At 41.8% G+C, this 22,335-nt stretch overlaps 1 protein-coding gene across 18 annotated transcripts in view; it reads left to right on the plus strand.

Annotated features, from left to right (window-relative positions):
* Window positions 1-22,335, plus strand: part of RAPGEF4 (Rap guanine nucleotide exchange factor 4) — a 296,495-nt gene that overhangs the window by 148,787 nt on the left and 125,373 nt on the right. For 12 of the 18 annotated variants that reach the window (XM_023622000.2, XM_070242021.1, XM_023621998.2 and 9 more), the window contains 2 exons: window positions 15,534-15,606; window positions 19,880-19,899. In XM_023622000.2, coding sequence (XP_023477768.1) covers window positions 15,534-15,606; window positions 19,880-19,899 — 93 coding nt within the window. Of the gene's footprint in view, window positions 1-15,533; window positions 15,631-19,879; window positions 19,900-22,335 lie in introns of all 18 variants that reach the window. The other 6 variants (XM_070242008.1, XM_070242011.1, XM_070242010.1 and 3 more) reach the window with 1 other exon arrangement.

The raw sequence follows: 22,335 nt of genomic DNA on the forward strand, positions 1-22,335 counted from the left end.
CTTTGACCTACTCTGTGTGTGTGTCTTGCTCTCAATTTGAGTTTCCCTAAGATAAGCTCCTGGCTAATTTAATTACTCGAATATGCAGAGTGTGCACTAGCTTAAATTATAACCATTGCAGTGAGCGCCTAAAATCTCCAAACCCTTTAGTCGTGTTGAAAGTACAGATGTGTTGAGTGTGTTTCAATAAGAAATCTGAGGCTTTAGTGTCCTAACTGTATGTGGTTGGAGATGTTTCACCTCTAGGAATGAAGCGTGTTTCCCACCTCCTATTCCACGCCCCTCTCTCTTCCTGCTCCCCCAAGTTTAGACTCTTACCAGGGATCGCATCCAGGCCTGCCCTCCCCTTAAGGACCTAAAATGCCTTTCTTGTTTCCCCATCAGAACCATTCTCCAGGCAGCCGTCAGAACGGACTTTTAAAAACACCTATCTTTCTTTGTCTGACTTGTTTCGCTGAGTATAAAACCCTCAATGTCCATCCCTTTTGTTGTAAATGGCAAGATTCCATCTTTTTTATGTCTGAGTAAACAAACAAACAAACACACACATAGATACAGAGAACAGATTGATGGTTACCAGGGGGGTGGGGATGGGGAGGACACGGAGCGGGGCACAGGTGTACAGTGACCCATGGCAGATAGACTTTTGGTGCTGAACACGATGTAGTCAGGGCAGAAGGTGAAATATAATGATGTACATCTGAAATTTATGCAATGTTATAAATCAGTGTTACTTCAGTTAAAAAAAAGCACTTATCTGTTCTTGTCACTTCTCCACTTAAACTGCTTCCCGTTACACTAGGTAAATGTTCAAAGTCCTTATTGTGACCTCCAAGGTCTTACCTGTGCCCCCTACACTTCTTGGACCTCTCTTCCCCTCTACCAACCCTCTTGTCCTGACTCTTCTGCTGGATTGGCCTTCTTTGTCTCTTTTTATTATTATTATTAATTTTATTTTTTTATTGCAGTAACATTGGTTTATAAAATTACATAAAGTTTGAGTGTACATCATTATATTTTGATTTCTGTAGAGATTACATCATGTTCACCCCCCAAGAACTAATTGCAATCCGTCACCACACACATGTGCCTAATCACCCCTTTCGCCTTTCTCCCTTCCCTCTTCCCCTCTGGTAACCACCATTCCAAACTCTGTCTCTGTGTGTTTGTTCGTTGTTGTTTTTATCTTCTATTTATGAGTGAGATCGTACAGTATTTGACTTTCTCCCTCTGACTTATTTCACTTAGCATAATACCCTCAAGGTCCATCCGTGTTGTCACAAATGGCCAGATTTCATCGTTTTTTATGACTGAGTAGTATTCCATTGTGTATATACCACATCTTCTTTATCCATTCGTCCCTTGATGGGCACCTAGATTACTTCTAAGTCTTGGCTGTTCTGAACAATGCTGCAGTGACCATACAGGTGCTTATATCTTTACACATTCATGTTTTCTTGTTCTTTGGATAAATACCCAGCCATGGAAGAGCTGGATTGTATGGTAGTTGTATTCTTAGTTTTTTGAGAATCTCCATGCTGTTTTCCATAGTGGCTGCACCAGTTTGCACTCCCACCAACAGTGTATGAGGGTTCCCTTCTCTCCACATCCTCTCCAACACTTGTTTCCTGTCTTGTTAATTACAGCCATTCTGACTGGAGTGAGGTGATACCTCATTGTAGTTTTGATTTGCATTTCCCTGATAGCTAATGATGCTGAACATCTTTTCATGTACCTGTTGGCCATCTGTATATCTTCTTTGGAGAAATGTCTGTTCAGATCTTTTGCCCACTTTTTAATGGCTTGTTAGTTTTTTTGTTGTTGAGATGTATGAGTTCTTTATATGTTTTGGATATTAACTCCTTATCAGATATATGGTTTGTAAATACCCTTTCCCAATTGTTAGCTCATCTCTTCATTTTGTTAATAGTTTCCTTTGCTGTGCAGAAGCTTTTTAGTTTGATGTAGTCCCATTTGTTTATTTTTTCCATTGTTTCCCTTGCCAGTCAGACATGGTACTTGAAAATATGCTGGTTATACAGATGTCAGAGACCATTACTGCCTGTATGTTCTTCTAGGCATTTCATGGTTTCAGGAGTTACATGCAAGTCTTTAATCCATTTTGAGTTACTATTTGTGCATGGTGTAAGGTAATCGTCTACTTTCATTCTGTTGCACGTGGCTGTCCAGTTTTCCCAACACCATTTATTGAAGAGACTTTCCTTTCCCTGTTGTATGTTCTTGGCTCTCTTGTCGAAAATTAGCTGTCCATAGATGTGTGGGTTTATTTCTGGGCTCTCAATTCTGTTCTGTTGATCTGTGTGTCTGTTATTGTGCCAGTACCGTGCTATTTGATTACTATAGCTTTGTAGTATATTTTGAAATCAGGGAGTGTGATACCTCCAGCTTTGTTCTTTTTTCTCAGGATTGCTTTGGCTATTTGGGGTGTTTTGTGCTCCATATAAATTTTAGGATTCTTTGTTCTATTTCTGTGAAAAGAATCGTTGGAACTTTGATAGGGATTGCATTGAATCTATAGATTGCTTTATGAAGTATGGACATTTTAACTATGTTAATTCTTCCAACCGAAGAGCACAGAATATCTTTCCATTTCTTTGTGTCTTCTTTAATTTCTTTCAACAATGTTTTATAGTTTTCAGTGTACAGGTCTCTTTCCCCTCTTTGCTTAAGTTTATTCCTAGGTTTTTTATTTTTTTAAATTTCTTTCAACAATGTTTTATAGTTTTCAGTGTATAGGTCTCTTTCCCCTCTTCGCTTAAGTTTATTCCTAGGTTTTTTATTTTTTTTGTTGGAATTGTGAATGGGATTGCATTCTTAATTTCTCTTTCTGCTACTTCATTGTTAGTGTATAGAAATGCAATGATTTTTGTATGTTGATTTTGTAACCTGAAACTATCTTTTTACTCTGTTGTTGTATTTGATTTGCTAGTATTTTGTTGAGAATTTTTGCATCGATATTCATCAGTGATATTGCCTTGTCATTTTCTTTTTTTGTGTTGTCCTTGTCTGGTTTTGGCATCAGGGTAAGTTTGGCTTCATAGATTGAGGTAAGAAGCTTCCCCTCCTCTTCAATTTTTTGGAAGAGTTTGAGAAGGATAGGTGTTAAGTCTTCTTTAAATGTTTGGTAGAATTCACCAGAGAAGCCGTCTGGTCCTGGACTTTTATTTTTTGGGAGGTTTTTGATTACTGTTTTGATCTCCTCACTGGTGATTTGTCTATTCAAATTCTCTATTTCTTCTTGATTCAGTTTTGGAAGGTTGTATGATTCTAAGAATTTACTCATTTCTTCTAGATCATCCAATTTATTGGCATATAGCTTTTCATAGCATTCTCTTATAATCTTTTGTATTTCTGAGGTGTCTGTTGTAACTTCTCCTCATTTCATTTCTGATTGTATTTATTTGATCTTTCTCTCTTTTTTTCCTGGTGAGTCTTGCTGAAGGTTTGTCAATTTTGTTTATCTTTTCAAAAAACCAGCTCTTAGTTTTATTGATTTTTTCGTCTTTGTTTCATTTATTTCTGCTCTGATTTTTTATTATTTCCTTCCTTCTACTGATTTTGAGCTTTGCTTATTTTTCTTTTTCCAATTCCTTATGTCCACTGTTAGATTTTTTATTTTGGATTTTTCTTGTTTGTTGAGATAGGCCTGTATTGCTACACATTTCCCTCTTAGAATTGCTTTTGCTGTATCCCATATATTTTGGCATGTTGTATTTTCGTTTTCCTTTGTCTTCAGGTATTTTTTTATTTCTCCTTTGATTTCTTCATTGACCCAATCGTTGTTCAGTAGCATTTTGTTTAATCTCCACATGTTTGTGGTTTTTCCAATTTTCCTCCTGTAGTTGATTTCTAGTTTCATACAGTTGTGGTCAGAAAAGATGCTTGGAATTATTTCAATCTTCTTAAATTTATTGAGGCCTGATTTGTGACCTAATATGTGATCTATCTTGGGGAATGTTCCATGTGCATTTGAAAAGAATGTGTATTCTGCAGTTTTTGGATGGAATGTTCTGTATATATCTACTAAGTTCATCTGGTCTAATGTGTCATTTAAGGCAATGTTATCTTATTGATCTTCTGTTTAGATGATGTATTCATTGGTGTAAGTGGAGTGTTAAAGTCCCCTAATATTGTTGTGTTATTGTTTATTTCTCCTTTTATGTCTTTTGATAATTGCTTTATATATTTAGGTGCTCCTATGTTGGGTGCATAGATATTTACAAGCGTTATAGCCTCTTGTTGGATTGTTCCCTTTATCATTATGTAGTGCCCTTCTTTGTCTCTTGTTGCAGTTTTTGTTGTAAAGTCTATTTTGTCTGGTATAATTATTGCTACCCCAGCTTTCTTTTCATTGCCATTTGCATGGATTACCTTTTTCCATCCCTTCACTTTCAGTTTCTGAGAGTCTTTAGGTCTGAAATGTCTCTCTTGTATGCAGCATACACATGGGTCTTGTTTTTTATCCAATCGACCACCCTATGCCTTTTGATTGGAGCACTTAGTCCATTGACATTTAAAGTAGCTATTGATAAGAATGTACTTACTAACATTTTGTTACTTTTTTTCTGGGTATTTTAGTTATTCTTCTCTGTTCCTTTCTCCTTCTCTTGCTCTCTTCCCTTATGGTTTGATGGTTTTCTTTAGTATTATGTTTGGGTTCCTGTATCTTAATTTTTTTATCTATTTATTATAGGTTTCTCGTTTGTGATTACTGTGAGGTTCATATATAATAACCTACATGTATAGCAATCTATATTAAGTTGATGGTTTCTTTAGTTTGACCTCTTGCTAAAAGATCTACTCTTTTACTCCCCTCCTCCCATATTTTATGTTTTTGATATCATATCCAACCTCTTTTTCTGTGCATGTGTATCCATTACCCTCTCATCATGGAAATAGGTAATTTTAGTACTTTTGTCAGTTGACCTTCATGTTAGCTTCATAGGTGATTGAATCTGCTACCTTTGCGGTATATTTGCCTTTACCAGTTATTTTACTGGTTTGGTTTATATATATATAATTTTCTTATTCCTATTTGTGGTCTTCTCTTTTTCACTTAGGTCCCTTTAGCATTTCTTGTAAGACTGGATTCTTGGTGATAAACTCCTTTAGTTTTTGCTTGTCTGGGAAACTCTTTATCTCTCCTTTCATTCTGAATGATAACCTTGCTTGGTAGAGTATTCTTTGCTGTAGGTTTTTTCCTTCCAGCACTTTATAATGTGCTACTCCCTTCCAGCTTGTAAGGTTTCTGCTGAGAAGTCAGTTCTTAGCCTTATGGGGTTTCCTTTATGTGTAACTTGTTGCCTTTCTCTTGTAGCTTTTAGGATTCTTTCTTTATCTTTAATTCTTGACATTTTAATTATTATGTGTCTTGGTGTGGTTCTCTTTTGGTTTATCTTTTTTAGTGCTCTCTGTGCTTCCTGTACCTGGATGTCTGTTTCCTTCCTTAGGTTAGGAAAATTTTCAGCTATTATGCCTTCAAATAGATTCTCTGCCCCTTTGTCTCTCTCTTCTCCTTCTTGTACACCTATAATACGAATGTTAGTGTGCCTGATGTTGTCCCGGAGGTCCCTTAGACTGTTCTTGTTCTTTTTAATTCTTTTTTATCTGTTCAGCTTGGATGATTTCTTCTAGTCTTTCATCCAGCTTGCTGATCCATTCTTCTGTATCATCTGCTCTGCTATTGAGTCCCTCTAGTGAATTTTTCATTTCCTGTATTGTATTCTTTATTTGTGATTGGTTCTTTTTTATGTTTTCCAGTTCTTTGTTGAAGTTCTCACTGAGTTCATCCATTCCTCTCCCAAGATCAGTGAGCATACTTATGACTCTTAGTTTGTACTCTTTGTCAGGTAGGTTGTTTATCTCTGTTTCACTTAGTTCTTTTTCTGGGTTTTTGTCCTGTTCCCTTACTTGAAATGTATTCCTTTGCTTCCTCATTTTACCTCTTCCTCCATGCATATATTTATATATTAGGTGGGTCACCTATGTCTCCTGATCTTGGAGAGGTGGCCTTATGTAAGAGATGCCTTATGAGGCCCAGCAGTGTGCCTCCCTCTCGTCACCAGTTCCAAATGTTCCAGGAATGTCCTCTGTGTGGGCTACATGTGTCCTTCTGTTGTGGCAGGATTGCTCTTGCTGCAGGTGCCCCGGGAGGCTATGCTCTCCCTCTGGCCAGCTGGTTGTAATGCTCAGCTGTGTGTGGCTGCTATGGACCCTTCAGTCACATTATTGGGTGTCGGGTGCCCCAACACAGTTGGCTACAAGGTCTAATAACACATTCCTGTTGCAGTTTTTCTTTTAAGTGAGTAGGCTCCCATTGTGGCTGGTTATTAGTCTCAGGGGCCTATAATTCTGTAGGCCTCTGGCCTGCAAGCCTGTTGTCAGCTCTTTCAGGATTGCAGCTGAGTGGGGCCAGCCCCAGGCATGGGAGCACCAAATTGTTCCAGCCTTTGAAAAGTGGGGCTGATCCCCTATGTGGCTGTTTGAGAAGCACAAGTCTGCTGCAGCTAACAAGCCCTACTGCCCACAGGGCCACACACCCCATCAACACAGTCCTGCCTCTTATGTGTGCCCTGACCCACTGAAGTGTACCCAGTTGCCCCACTATAGAGGCCCCACATACTTCACCAATGCAGGCCCACTCCTCATACATGCCCTTCCCCACAGAGGTGGACCCACTCACCTGGCTGCAGAGTTTCCAGGCACCCTACCTGTGGAGGGCCACAAGTTGCCCAAGGGCTTGCTGTTGGTTAGGGCCAGTCCTTAAGGCAGGCTGCCAGCCCTGGTTGAGCTGCATGAAATCAGTGCTCTGGTGGGTGGAGCAGACCCCTTGGCTAACAGGCCAGAGGAAGAACTCCAATGGCATTGGCCAGCGTCTGTGTCAGCATACCTGTAGTAGGTCACAATAATGGCTGCCACCAATGTCTCAGTCCCTGGAGATGTCTTGCCTCTCACCGAGATGCGTACAGAGGCTATCAAGTGAGTCTCTTTTCACTAAAGGACTGTGCACCTTTCTTTCTGGTGATTTTAGATTGCTTTCCAAAACAGGTGAATTTTTGTGTGGGCCATTTAAGAGCAGGCTTTTTTTTCCCTTTATGTCTGATAGCTTTTCAGGGGGTGTTCCCTGTTGTAGTTAATAGCCAGCAAAGCCAGATATTGTGACCCTTGTTTCAGTTGTGTTGAATCCAGAGGCTGCTTGTTATGGTAAGAATAACTTGGCATAAGAGGTCAGCTCTGTCCTGCTGGTGAGGTGCTAGGGGAAAAGACAAACATATGGCAGTAAAAGGATAAACAGGAAAATTCTGCTTGAAGGTTTCCATTTATAACTGCTTTACTTTTCCCCTTCATTTCCACTCCTCACATGTTTAAGAATTCTCTAGCTCTCCGAGATTTTAGAGCAACATGTCATGTCCATTTTCACATCATATGTTACACATCATAAATAAGTTATGAGAGAACTCTTGCCAGGAAGCAGAAGAAAGAGGCATACACATTGTCTCCCTATTCTAAGCTCTTCTACCATGTAATCAGGATGCTTTCAGAGAAAGTACACTTTATGAACTCAGCTTTAATAGTTTGGGAGAACCTAATAAAGTTGTAATGTAAAGATGTAAGACATACCACCACACCCCCAAAACAGTCCTTTTCGATTCTTCCCCAATCCTGGATGCTGCCCACCATGGGCTTTCATTGCATATCCCTGTTCTGAGCACACGCTGCCCCCCACCCCAAAGTGTTTGCAGCAATGCCTGTCAGTCATCCTCGTGGCTTCCTGTTTTTACGCCTTCCCAGGGCTGATGTGCCAGCCTAAGGATACTGCTTATGTTTTCCCTGCAGCCTGATGATCTCCTAGGTGGAGGAGGGGCCCAGGGGACAGTTGCTGGGTATGGGTGTACCCAAAGCTCAGCACTCCACCTGGCTGCTTCCAGCTGGGCAGGAATGTGGTGACAGTTGTGTTCTGCACTGGCCTCCCCAGGGGGGGCTCCTGCTGGCAGCCTGGACAGGCCTTGGCAGCAGGCAGCAGCTTGGAGGACACTCAGAAAAGGCCTCGTTGTGTGTCAGGAAGACCTTGACCTCCAGGGTGTGGAGTACTGCCCTGCTGGGACCCCATTTCCTCTTGTCAGAGAGGGTCTATCTGGGGTTCAAGCTACCAGCCTGCCTTTATTCTCTGTGCATCCTGCTTTGCAACTGAGACTGACCTTTCAGAATGTGACATATCCCTATTATGCCTCCTCCCCCAGCATTCGCCATCCCACTTATGTATTGTGACTCCTGGGCTATAGCTGGGTCATACGGAGCCTTTCTGCACTCTCCTTAGAGAGAGGTGCCCTGTGCTCTGGGCAGGAGCAGCCCCAACCAGGGGCTTAAAGCTGTGGAGCAGAGCTGGGCTTACCCCCACACCCCCTCCACCTGGCGGTTGCTCTGCCAGCCTTCCAGCCAGCCTTCCTCAGTGGCCTTGGTGGGGGCAATGAATTGGCTGAGAGATGGACCAGGTTTAAGCTTTCTGAAACTGTCATCTTTTCTCTTCTTAGAAAACATTAGGATAGCCAGTAGCACACCTCCATCTTGATTTAGGGATGGGTATCTTCCCTCCCTTCATACTCTGTTCCCTTCCCCCTCATACTGCCTTCCCTCTTCCGTCTATTCTGAGCCACAGGCACCGACTCTACTTTACAAACTGGCCAGTTGTAATTGACAGATTAATGTTTTTTAAAGATTCTGTTAATAAACAACAGTTCTGATGGCTGAAAGTCTTCACTTATTTTTGTTAAATTATCTCTGGGCTTACTCTCTTGTGCTCTTCCTTTTTCCATCACTTTCTCCTCGGACTATCTTATTAGGTGTATATAAAAATAAGCAGTATATTATAGAATTATTTAATATTATCTATTATTTAAATTCCTATTTTTCCCCAGCCCCCTTTAACAGACAGGTGAGCAGATGTATGGTGGGGTCTTTGTATTGTGTGAATATCAACAGCCTCAGTAATGAGAAGTGGTGATGTAGAGAATGTTCTTTCTTAAAACTGAAGACTTTCTGCTGGGGAAATATCATCAGATACTGTGATTGTCTTGCTTATCCTTCGTTGGTTATTATTATTATTAATATTATTATCAGCAACCATTTACTAAGTGCCTAATATGTGCCGGGCACTTTTATAGATTTTATTTCTCATCCTCGCAATGGTCCTGAAAGATGGATGTTGTTATCCCAGGTTCCTTAACCAGGAAACTGTAAGTTACTCAAGCTCACACGAGTAGCTTGTGGCAGAATCAGAGTTAAGACCCCGTTCTGTTTGATTTCAACGTCTGCATACTTTCTATAACATCAGAGGTTCTTGGTTTTTTCCCACTGAAGTTCCCTGAATGCAGAGGAAATCAATACATAATGCCCGGAGTCTAGACCCTTTGTAGCTAGAAGTAGCCAGCAGCAAGCTCAAAATTTCTTTGAAGTCTCGCGCTTTAATCTTTAAAATTTATGCAAATTTGGCTTTCTACTCCATAATATAAAAGTATAAAAATAATCCTTTAAACTGCATGACAGAGAAGAAAATTTAAGTTCCAGGAAGAGCTCCTGTTAACCCCTCTCACATCTCCTCCTGCCCTGCTGGATGCCACACTGGGGGTCTGCACGCGGGCGTCTCAATGTTGAGAAGGTCAGCATTGCACTGTGGTGCATCTCAGTTAAATTCTTAGTACCAGTTCTGTTGATACACCTTCCAGGTACAGAGTAACCTGTCTCTTGGCCAGTCCAGAATCATAGAAGCCTTCCTAGCAGAGAGGAGAATCCCTGATGCTTCCTAGGCAAATCCCAAATTGGTCTCTGTCGCTTCTTCATGGGAATCTTTGAGTGGCATCTGTCTGGCTGGAAGTTTGGAGATTATTTAATCTTGTGGTTTGTAAACTTTTACTTTTTAGAAGCAAAAGTCATCTTTCAAATGAAATTGCTCTTGGAACCCTAGTTTATAAAACAGATAAAACTGAAGACACTACTTGCCTTAGGGGCTGCAGGCTCTGCTTGCATGGTGCCCTTGCCTGAGGGTCCTCCAGGGCACCCAAGGTTCTGCAGAACGAGGTTTACGAACATTGGATTTAATTCAGAGCGCCCATTTGATGGACGTGGAGACTGAAGCCAGAGAGCTCGGAGGACTTGTATGAGGGGACCCAGCTGATTAGTGACAAAGCTAGGAGGGGATCCAAGGAACGAAGCCTGCCAAATTCTTCTAAGCCCCTTGGAGGCCCTGGTGGTTTTCTTATCCTATGAACAGCAGATTTCCTAAGTGCCCTCGGAGCCCCCGGAGGGCTAGGGAGCGGGGATGCTGAGGATCGCTCCAGCCAGGTCCTTCATGGTGTGGAGCAGTGTCTGCAGCAGTGACAGACCTGGCTGTTTCCCGACTGCCTGTGGAGATTTAAAAACGATTGAGTGAGGCCATGGAAGCTTTGGAGGGGTCAGAGTGTGTTGGGATCCAGGGAAAGGCTTTGCAGGGGGAGGTCAAGCAGGACCCCAAAGAGAACATCGTCAAGGGACTCAGCCAGGTCACTGTGCACCCCAGCCGCTGGGGTATGGGAGGTGTGTGGGGGTGACATGGAGGGACCACCATAAAATGTGCTGGGTCACCTCTGAAAAACTGCCGACCTCGGTTTTAAGCTAGCCTTGTGCTGACTTTCACGCGGAGCCTTATGAAGCATGGCCTTCATTAGTTCCCTTTGGCTTTATTCTGTTTCTCAGAAAGCTTGAAGTGGCTTTTAAACTTCCATGAAGGTATGAGCTGCTCCACAATCTAGGTTTCCTTACAGTCACCTCTCGTTTTTCGGTTCATCACTTTAGTGCCGGTAAGCCCTATTGCAGGGAGCCTGGTGTCTAAACTCTCTGATTTCCCTCACCTCTGCAGGACTTTATAGTCAAAGGGAATCACTCCCACCTCCACATGGTAAACTAAGAGAGAAGGGTGTCTGCTCATTCCACTGCTGTCATTATCCCTTGCTGCCAGGCGCCACATACACCCTGATGATTGATACTGAAGGCCACTGCAGGCCATCCTTGCCAGTCCAGCCCCTGGGCAGACAGACACAGTGAGTGATCCCATGGGGCCTCAGTGTTGACTCACCCAAGGAAGAAGAGTGAAAACTAAGTCTCTCTCCCACTTAAGCCTCACAAGCCAGGTCTCTCTCCCAGAGGCAGTCTTTGTTCCTTGTGTATACGTCCAGAGATAGTCTGTACATTTACAAATCTTTTTGAACATTTGCATACACACGTTTGTTCTTTGATCCCCACCAAATGATGGCATACTCTACACACAGTGCTGTAGTTGGTTATTTAAAATTTAACAGTATATGTGGAGATCATTCCATACCAGCACACGTAGTGCTGCTTCTTTCTTTTTCATGGCTGTATAATATTCCAACATAACCTGTTTATCAGGAAAGAACTCATCTTCATCTGCTTATCTGAAAGTAACCCAAATGTCACCTACTTGTAGACATTTGGATTACTTGCTGTTTGTTATTGTTGTTGTTTCGTTTGCTATTACAAACATATACACGTTTGCATATGTATTCAGGTAATTCAGGAGGCTCTACTTCTGCCCTCTAAGGGAGGTTCCTTGCTCAATTAAAGGAAATACACATTTTAAAATGTAATAGATACTTCCAAATTTCCTTCCACTGAGGTTGTATCGTATTATACTCCGATAAACAGTGTATGAGAGAACCTGTTTTCCCCACTCTCACCAATAGTCTGTTAGCAAACTTTTTTTTGTGTGTGAGGAAGATTGGCCCTGAGCTAACATCTGTTGCCAATCTTCCTCTTTTTGCTTGAGGAAGATTGTTGCTAAGCTAACATCTGTGCCAATCTTCCTCTATTTTTTGTGGGATGTCACCACAGCATAGCTTGATGAGCAGTGCTAGGTCCATGCCCAGGATCCAAACCTGTGAACCTGAACCGTGGGCCGCCAAAGTGGAGCATGTGAACTTAACCACTATGCCACCGGGCCAGCCCCCAACAAACTTTTGAAACTTTGCCAAATCTGACAAGTAAAAAATGGTATTGCACTGTAGTTTTAAGGTGCTTTTCTGTCATGAGTGAGGTCAGCATCTTTTCCTGTGATATATTCTTTTATAGATTGCTTTTTAACTGGTGCTTGGAAGATGAAATGCTGCCCAAAGATCAAGCAGTCTGTAAATAATGTTGGAATCTCAATTTTCTGTTACAGGTTTTATTCCAGTTAGCTGTTTTTATCCTAATTAATATAGCGTGCTCTGCAGGGTGCTACATAAGAAATCAATTTTCCTGCTTTAGTAACTGTTTATTAAAAAATGTTTGAAAAGGTTGACTTTTTATTTATAGGTATAAATACTTGAACCCTGTTTTTGTAGTCTCCACTATAGCAAAAGGTGTTATACTCAAACCAATATTGTCTTATTAAATAAAGTACTTTTCAAATTCAATTCAGCAGGGACATTTATGCAACAGAAATTTGAACGTCGACTGGATATTATGGAGATGTTGTTACATTTCTTAGTTGTGATGGTGGTAGAGTGGTTTTGTGTGAAAAAAAAAAGAAAGAGTCCTTGCCTTTTAGAGATTCCTATCTAAGGTATACAGGTGACAGCATCTTACTGGCAGAAAGCAGCAATGACTGGAAACGACGTCTGACAGAAGGGAGAGAAGAAAGTGCCAAAGCGGGGCAGCATTTCAACATCAAGAAGACCGAAATCATGACTACGGAAGAACTCCACAACTTTGCCATAGACGGTGAAGACTCTGAAATTGCTAAAGGTTTACCTTGGTTCAGTCATCAATTTAAGTGGAGTCTTCAGTCAAGAAATCAAGAGAAGACTGAGACTGGGAACGGCAGCAGTGGAAGATTTAGGAAAGATCGTCAAGTATAAGGAAGCATCATGAGACACCAAGGCCGAGATTACCCACACTCTCGTATGCCCAATTACTATGAACGGGAACGAAAGCTGGAGAGTGAAGAAGGCTGACAGGAAAAAAGTTGGTTCATTTGGAATATGGTACTGGAGGAAAGCTCTGCAGATACCCTGGCCTGCCAGAACGATGAACACGTGGGTCCTAGAGCAGATTAAACCTGAACTATCGCTGGAGCCAAAAATGATAAAACCAGGGCTCTCCTACTTTGGGCACATCGTGAGAAGGCAGGATTCTTTGGAAAAGACAATAACGCTGGGAAAAGTAGACAGCAACAGGAAAAGAGGAAGATGAAATGTGAAATGGATTGACTGCATAAAGGAAGCCATGGGCATCAGTCTACAGGAGCTGAGGAGGGCTGCTGAGGACGGGGCATTGTGGCCGTCACTCATTCAGAGGGTCGCCAGGAGTCAGAGCTGACTTGATGGCACGTAACAGCAACAACTGAAATATTTATGGGTTAAATGATATGATATCTGGAATTTGCTTCAAAATAATTCTGGAAGGGGCAAGTGGATGGGAGTGTAGATGAAATAATGTTGGTCATGAGTTAATAATTATTGAGGCTGGACGTTAGGTATGTGGTATTCTATTTTTATATACGTTTGAAATTTTCCATAAACATTCTAAAATTCAACAGATGAGTAGTAAGTTTATACTGTGTGCAAGCCGTGGTGCCCTATGTTGCAGGAGATAGACACTTCACAAGTGCAAGAGGCCTTGTCTGCTTGTTCTCTGCAGTGAGCTCAGAGCCTAGGACATTGTCTGCACATAGTAGGTGTTCAGTCCATACCCGTCCTGAAATCCAGCTCACGCTCTGCTCCCCAAAGGGCTGCTCTATTTTTTGTTCCCAAAAGCAGGGGCCCTGATGATGTGCTCCGTGAGTGAGCAACAGACCAAGTGCTGTGAAGTTAAGGAAGGCGAAGTCTCATTTATGTAGGGCTCAGGAAGGTGCTTCGAAGAGTCCATGGCCATTGACGTTGAGGTGCCTGAGACAAAGAACATCCGCTGTGTCCAAGCACCATTTCTAAGCAAAGCAAAATGGTTCCTTTTGTTTAACATGGATTGTTGCTTTTAGGAGCCCGGTAGGGAATTGCTAACAGGAAGAGGAATAACTCAAAAGGCTGTGGGGGTCACAAAACCTTTTTAGAACCTAACCCAGTCCCCGTCTGCTCTCTCTGAGCCTGCTTTGTTCAGAGTCCAGCGTGATGTGATGCCCAGAAATGTGCTTAATCCATGCTCTCTCGTGAGGAAGAGAGTAGATGGTGTCATTAGAAAGAAGAGAATCAGAATTGGGAAGTTGTCAAAGGAAATGTCAGGAATTCAGGGAGGAAGATGGGTCCCGTGGGTATGTGTGAGTGATTAGTTAACTCAGAGGCAGAGAAAATCATGATTTTTAATGTTTGCATGCAGGTGTTAGTATAGATGCCTCAGACTGAGAAGAAAAAAGGATTTAAAAAAAAAAAGCTAGTCACATCTTGACTAAAAGAAGGCTCTTTGGAGAAATCGTTAATGTTGCATTACAAACACCATTCAGATCTACCAAATGGGCCAGATGGTTGCTCGAACACTGCGTGCTGCCAGCTGCCCATTGCTACAGATGAAGTCTTTCTGCTGACAGTTGTGTAACCCACAAGCACATTGTAGAGTGTTGATTCTTTTGATGCTGTTTAACATTTATGTGTCACCCTAATTATAAACCATAAATATACATGACATCAGGCAATAAATAAAATTGCCCAGCTTTCATTCTGGGAGTGGAGGAGGTTGTATTTAGCACCTGAGAAGAGAAGATGTCTAATATTCATTCCCATTCTTTGTAAATGTCACCCCTCTTGTTGGATCCTCCAGATTGCTGTATGCTCTCCAAGCCCTTATCCCATCCAAACAGCACAGACTATAGGGGCTAATGTACATCGCTGAGCCCCAGATCTTAAAGCATGCCTGGACCAAAAGTCAGGGGGATACAATTCAAGGGAATCCAAATAGTTCCGAATGAAGCCAAACTCTTTTACTTGACAACATATTAAAAGTTCTTTGCAGGTCACGGAATGGGCAGGTGTACAGTGTAAAAGGAAGTAGGTAAATGGAATCAGCTTCTTTCAAAACACATTTTTCTAGAGATGCATTTCTTTTTGCTCTGAAAGAAAGCTGATTCCGTGCCATTCACCTATTAAGAAGGCGGCACATTTACTTGTATCTGCATCTATGAAAACTGAGTGTCTTTTCCCTCTGTGAAAGCCTGAGCACGTGTCTGCGGGAGTGAGAAGTGGAGCAAGAGGGGGTGGGGGCGTAACAGCCCGTGCAATTTGGTTAATCAGTCACAAACGCATAAATGAACTGGCTGGGACAGAACCCCCCTCCCGGGGCAGGGGCACATTCAGTCTTACCCAGGAAGACCTATTTCGAACATAGCATCTTTATTTTAGACCACAGATCCCAGACAGCACGTTTCATGGCTCTATAAATACGAGACTCCGATGCTTCCTGACACCCAGTGTTTCTGCTTTTTAACGTGTAAATAAATGAATGCTCAAAGTGAGTAAATATCTGTGCACTGAGTTTACAATCTTGTCTTTCAGAAATATCGACAGTACATGGCAGGTCTTCTGGCTCCTCCTTATGGTGTTATGGAAACGGGCTCTAACAATGACAGTAAGTGAAAAATGGGAACATTTTGTATCTAAAAATTTGTTGTGTGGTGTGTGTTTTCATGTGACAAAAAAATATGTCCTATGCCAGCTTGACAGCATAAATCTCCAGGCTCTTTTGTGGTTAGACAGACTTGCCAACCAACACTCGAGTTATTTAAAAATATGTATATATCAATACAGTCTTATTTTGTGGTCTTAGCTGATAGCGGGAGCTGTCCTCTGCTGCCACTTGAAACTTCAGCCTACTTGGAATACTTTCTTAACATATCTTCATTTTATAGTGAAATCTTGTGTCGTTTCCTGTACTCTTTGAAAAATGGGGTTCGTGAACCATGTCTTGATCACCTCTAGACACCTGAGGGCCCCACTGCTTGCTTATTTTGGCGCTATTAGTCAAGGAGAGAAGCAGCGTGAGGCATTCTTTGTAAATCATGGCCTCTTCGAATTCCAGGCCTTTTATAAGAGACCAGTCTCTGGCTGTTCATAAAAGAAGGGAAGTTTTTGTCTGTGATTCTCTTTTCTAGTGGGTGGGTGCCTGCTAGACTCAAAGGAGTCCTGGGTCCTGAGTCTGCTTATCTGTCTGTGGGTGTCGGGAGCAGCTGTTTAGCCCTCACTACCGTCCCTAGGAGGCGCACCTTGTAGCTCTGAGTCCCGTTTTTGGCTCTTGTATGTGTATGTATGACAAGGTTCCAAGGACTGTGTTTTTGAAGCTGGAGCACTTCGACAACTAGACACAGTGATGGATCGAGCAGCACTTCCACTCCAGACATCTGCAGTCAATGGGTCACCCTGCAAATCCTCTTCCTAGCTCCTTGAATTCCACTCTCCCAGATTTGTCACTCTCTACAGGTGACCCTCTGCCATGCTTGTCCAAGATCTTAGATCTTAGGTGAGCTTCCTCACCTTCCTTCGCTCCTGTTCACAATTTCTTTGCAGCCTCTGCTCACACTCTCTCTCTCTCTCTCTCTCTCTCTCTCTTTCTCCCTCCCTTCCTCTCCCTCTCTCTCTCTCTCTCTCTCTCTCTCTGTTTCTCTTCTGTCCTGGAGGGAGGGAAGGAAGGCAGGTCTTTCTTTCCTATCCTTTCCTTCCCTGTTCTTGATTTCTCTCCTCTGGCTGATCTAGGGATGACTGGCTCATGAAGAGTACCTGAGCTGAAATTCTAGCTGTGCTGACTCCTAGCTGTGACTTTTGGCAAGGCCCTTAGTCTCTCTGTGACTCGGTTTCCTCACAGGATTGTTGCGCTGCTTGAATGAAGCAAAACATGTCATGTGTTTAGAAGGGTGCCAGGCATATAATAAGCACTCAAATGATGTCAGCTATTATTTCCTCACCACCCGTCACCCTTTAACCCCTCAGCATCTGCTTCTGCCCCGTACCTCTTGACTTGAACCATCTATAGTCTCCAGTGATCAACCAATAACCAGACTCAGTCGTTCCGCATTCTCTCTGACTTTGAATAAGACTGTCCATGTTCAGACTCCATTCTCCCATGGTTCCTGGGCTCTGCTGCATTACCCTGGTTTTCTCCTATCTCTCTGGCCACTTGTGTTCTTGTCTCTTTCACGGGTACTTCTTCCTCTCACCCAAAAGTTCGGATATTACCCAAGAGTCCAGCCTTGGCTGTTTTCCTCTCTACTTTCCCCTCAACCATTTCATCCTTTCTTGCCATTGATACACCTACTCTCTGAACCAATAGTTCTGTTTGATTCCTCCAAAGGGCAGCCTAGCTTTCCAAATGTCTTCTGGTTCTCTTTCCACCTGGATGTCCCGCTGGCGTCTGAAGTTCAAAATGTCAGTGACGGAACACATCCTGATTGTCCCCAAACCGGCCCCTCCTCCTGAAAGTGCCTTTCTGTTGATAACTCCACTGTTCTTCTCCCTACCGGGCCCTAAACCTCAACCATTTTGGAGTCCTCCTTTCTCTCACCTCCACCTGCCCAGGTGAATCACTTGTCCATCCCTTCCTCCTTCCTTCATGGTGTTCGTATTCTTTCCTGTCTGTTTCCTCTGCAGCCACCTGGCTGAGGGCCTCAACATTCTTGACCTGAGGGCAAAAATAGCTCAACTGGCTCTGAACCTTCAGTACCCCACCCTTGGTCTACCCTACACCTGACTTACACGGAACCATTTTTAATCTACTTTTTACTTGTGAAAAATTTCAAACATACAGAATGATATGGTTAATACCCACTGTTTTCATCACTTCAATTTAATTAATATTAAAATTTTACTACTTAAATATGACTTTATTATTAATAACAATATGTATTTTAATATTAATATTTTGCCATATTTCCTCCTTCTAATCATGTATGCATATTTCACCCCAAATACTTAAGCAGATATTTTGAAAATACAGACTTTCCCATGCAAAACAACACCACCATTATCACACCTAATAACTGGTAGGATTTTCCTTAATAACATCCACTACTCAGTCCATATTCAGATTTCCCCAACTGAATGTCTTTGTACCTGATTGCTTAAACTGAACTTCAATCAAGGACCATGCTGTTGCATCTGGTTTTTATGTCTTAAATGTTTTTTAATTTTGAACAGTACCTTCCCTCTTTTTTCCTGATCATATCACTCTGTTGCTCAAAACACTTTTTAATGATTGTCCATTGCCTGCCATGGAAGGTGAAATTCCAAGATTGCTAATGCCTTAACCCAACTTTCAAGTTCCTGGATGGCCCCAAATCACCTTTTCAGTATTATTTCTCTGCAGATACCCTAATTTCCAGCCATTTCGGTATAGTGATTTGTGCAACTATGTATTTTTCTTATTAAACCTTCTAGAAAAGTAAGCTCCTGTTACATCCCTGTATCTCCTCATTTAATCAACTCCAGTCCATTCAAATGGTTGTTGAATAAATGGATGACTCGATGGATGGATGGACGGATAGATGGATGGACGGATGGATGGATGGATGGATGGATAGATGGATGGATGAATGGGTAGATAAATGGATGGATAGATGGGAGGATGGATGAATGAATGGATGGATAGATGGATGGATGGATGAATGGATGAATGGATAGATAAATGGATGGATGGATGGATGGATGGATGAATGGATGGATTCAAGACGAGTTTCAGAGTGCTGACATTATCCACCCTTACTCTTTCTGACAGACCTGGGAAGTGATGGAAAACATGCCCATTAATACTCTCTGTTTGAGGTGGCAACCCTCTCTATCCCCCTACTTCCTGCCGGAGCTTTCATATCCTGGTGCTTGCTATCCCAATTTGGAGGTCGAAGTTTAATTAGGGAATGTTTCCAAATAGTCTCTTCCATTCTTACTCCTCCTGTGTACTATATTGCTGCCTATTAGGATGGGCACTCAGTGCTTTTAATGCCAATATTGTAGATCTGTGTAGTCCTTATTAAACACAGGATGTTCTGTTTATTCAGAATTTGGACGCATATATTTTTACATTGCAAACCACCTCACACTGCCCCAGTGGTTCAAAGCTGGGTGCAAGCTACACATAAAAACCACTTGTGCTTCTGTCTCCTCAATATAAGATCACTTGTGCCCCCTATACTGGGGGCGTTAAACTCCGCTGGGGCTGTGGACCTCCCAGTATGGCTTATTACCATGTCAGTCAGAGTAGCAGCCCCAAAGGAGATGCAAAGGACTGGGGCCTGCCTGTAGTAGATGCTCATGAAATGTTTGTAAATGGATGAACAAGTGAGTGAATGGATGAATGAGTAACTTTTTCACTAAGAAAACGGGGATACCCCTGGAAATAGCCATTGCCACGCTCAGACCCGACTTGGAGGCAGCAGGAGTTTGCTTTGCCCCAAATGGAAGTTGTGTTCTGGTGAGTTTTCTGTGCAACTTGCACGTGGAGAAGTGCAAGGTGATTTGAAAAGGTAAAAATACAGTATGTGCAACTTAAGAGTTGATGTGTGTGTCCAAATTCTGAGGGTTCTGGTCTCCAAGACAGAGGAGTTGGTTGCTCATGTGATGTAAATGAACTAGGGATGAATTTGTACCTCTGGGAAAGTAAAGAATATGGTAGAAAAGCAAAACAAGTGTGACATTTTGTTGCCTGGCACACAGCCCTGCTCCTGATTTGTTGCTTTATTTGAGTTAGAGATTTTGATAGATGCTGCTATTTTTCTAAGTAGCATTATGTAAGTTTTCATGGGAACACAAATTGAAAACACCAAAATTTCACTTGGTTTGATTCAGTGAAGGATTTCAGTTCCATTTTGCAGGTTGATCTTACAATTCATGATCTCTCTCTCTTTTTCCTCTTCTAGGGATTCCTGACAAGGAGAATGTGAGTAGCTCCTCTTTCTGCCTCGCTCCTAAAAACTGTCATAAGGTAAAAAATAATCATGGTAACCTATCAGCAAAGAAATTTCTTTATCCACGTTCAGCAGAGCAATAAATATTTTTCTAATCTTATTCTGGCATCTTCGGTGAGTCACTTTGAAATATAAAGGGGAGAAGGTTGATTGCTGTGACATCGTTGTCACATGTCCTTGATATTAACTGGGCTGAGGAAAGATTATTCCAGGGGCAAACAGTACATTGCTAAGTTTTCTTTTTCCCATGATGTATACATGGCAGTAGAATAAATCATTTGTTTAACAGCATATAGAAAATTAGTTGTTTTTCCTTAGTAGGAATACAAAATATGAAATTCAAGGTCAGTTGATGAATTTGCTGAATTGTATCCAAGTGCATTAAAGTCAATATTTCTCTTTGGAAGCCAAAAATAGTTAATTGGCATGATTGTTTAGGGACAACAGGTAAGGGAATAGAGGGTTTAGGACAAACCTTTCACTAAGAACCAGTGCCCAACGGCATTCTAAGGAGAGTACTGATGTAGTGGCATCATCTTTGCATGCAGCTAATAATAGTGATATTAATTATATTAACTGGAATCCAAATTTAGACGTAACATGGAAGGGTTAATGGTGGAAGCATGTAGTGATTCATGTGAAGCGGTGCCTGGTGGCTCTCAGATGTATCACCCTGTCATTGTGTTCCTTGATTGCTGTACCCAAGTGGCAATGCCACAGAATTGTCACCCGCTCCTTTCCCTGCTTTTGGTCCTGTGTCTGTGGGCAGAGGTATCATCTTAATTAAATTCAGATGACTTCTATATCCCTTCTCAGAGATCTGACTCTATCTTTCTTTAGGTCTTCTTGTTTTTACAATGTTAGTTTTAAAAGGCTAGTTGGGAATTCTGGCCCACTGCCGTACTGCTGCAAATTTGGGTCCAAGACCTAGCCATGTCACTTCAAATGTCACACCCACATTTTACTGGGCTTAGTTCAGCAAAGGATTTCAGTTCCTAGCTGTGGGGCCTCGCACAAGCTACCTGACTTCTCTAAACATCCTTGCCTCATCTTTAAAATGTGAATGTTACTTGTGACTACCTTAAAAGGCCATTGTGAATATTGAATGAGATAATCTAGGGAAAGTATAGTACAGTAGAGCTCAGTAAATGTTAGGACTATTATTCTAATTATTATTTTCTCAAGCCTTGTATCATTTTCTAGCTTTTTTTCTCCCTCTGAAAAATGTCCTACCCTTTATAAAGTAAGCACCCTGTTGCCTTTTGTCACTCTCTTTAAAATACCTTTCCTCACTGAACCTTTTCATTGACCTTTTGCTATTAAAAAAATATCTTTGTGTGTTAAGTAAAGCTGTAGATAATCAGGTTCATGGAGAGTCAAAAAAGTAACAGCTTTTAGTATCTAAAGTGACAAACTGATCTTGTCACCATTTTGGACACGGATGTCCCAAAGCACACTACAACAAATAGTACACAGATCATTAGCCAAACACAGATGATAAAAGGGCCTGATGCTTCCTCATCAAGGGACTGTGAGCGATGTGGAGAGCACACACAGAATGGCCAAGCCCTAGGAGGTCTAAAATATTCTAAGCTTCAAAGGAAGCTCTGTCTTTCTTAGGCCCCCAGTGACCTTTAGGTTGGACCTCCCTGCAGTGGGACGACAGACACAACGTTCTAAGCCGAGAGCCTACCAGCTGTCACCATGTGGCTCACTTCATGACAAAATAGCAATTTGAAGTTTGCAGAAAGTCAGCTACAGTGAGCTGTTATCAGCCTGTTGCAGTGAAAGATTTAGGGCATTGGCCAGGCTGTCTCCCCAATATTAGTCATAGTGTATGCTTGTTTGTGTTTATTTCAGCCATTCTTTGTCAAATTCTCTAGCAAACAGAAAAGCACACTTTTTCTCTATCAGTAAATAGAGTGGATGTCATGTCACCACGTGCTGTTAGGAAAGCGCTCCCAGGCCATCAGTCAGAGTAAAGCAAATGAGATGAAAGATATTCATGATTAGAGGTGAAGCTCTAGGAAGATAAAAAGAAGCCTAAGACCCTTAAAGTGGTGTTAATTGAAATTTTTCCTTTACAAGAGACAAGTTGTTTATGATGCTTTCCTTTGTCCTTTACCTTCTTTAACTACATGCTGGGCAATATTACATTCCCTGTATGTTTTAAATAGCAATGGTATGCCTGTGGACTGAAACAAAAGCACTTCGACTATTGTTTCAGTGTCCAAACAGATTCTTGGTGGAAAGAATATTTTCTCTTTCCATTCCTACTCGTGATATTGTGAATCGCCATGTTTAACTTTTAATCAAATATGCAGACGTCAGTAAGTGGTGTTTTTAGCTGCCTCACCACTTACATTTTATTTCTAGACCAAGCTTTACCTTTCCTTTCATAAATTGCA

Source organism: Equus caballus, chromosome 18 (genome assembly GCF_041296265.1).
Source record: "Equus caballus isolate H_3958 breed thoroughbred chromosome 18, TB-T2T, whole genome shotgun sequence".
Taxonomy (NCBI): domain Eukaryota; kingdom Metazoa; phylum Chordata; class Mammalia; order Perissodactyla; family Equidae; genus Equus; species Equus caballus.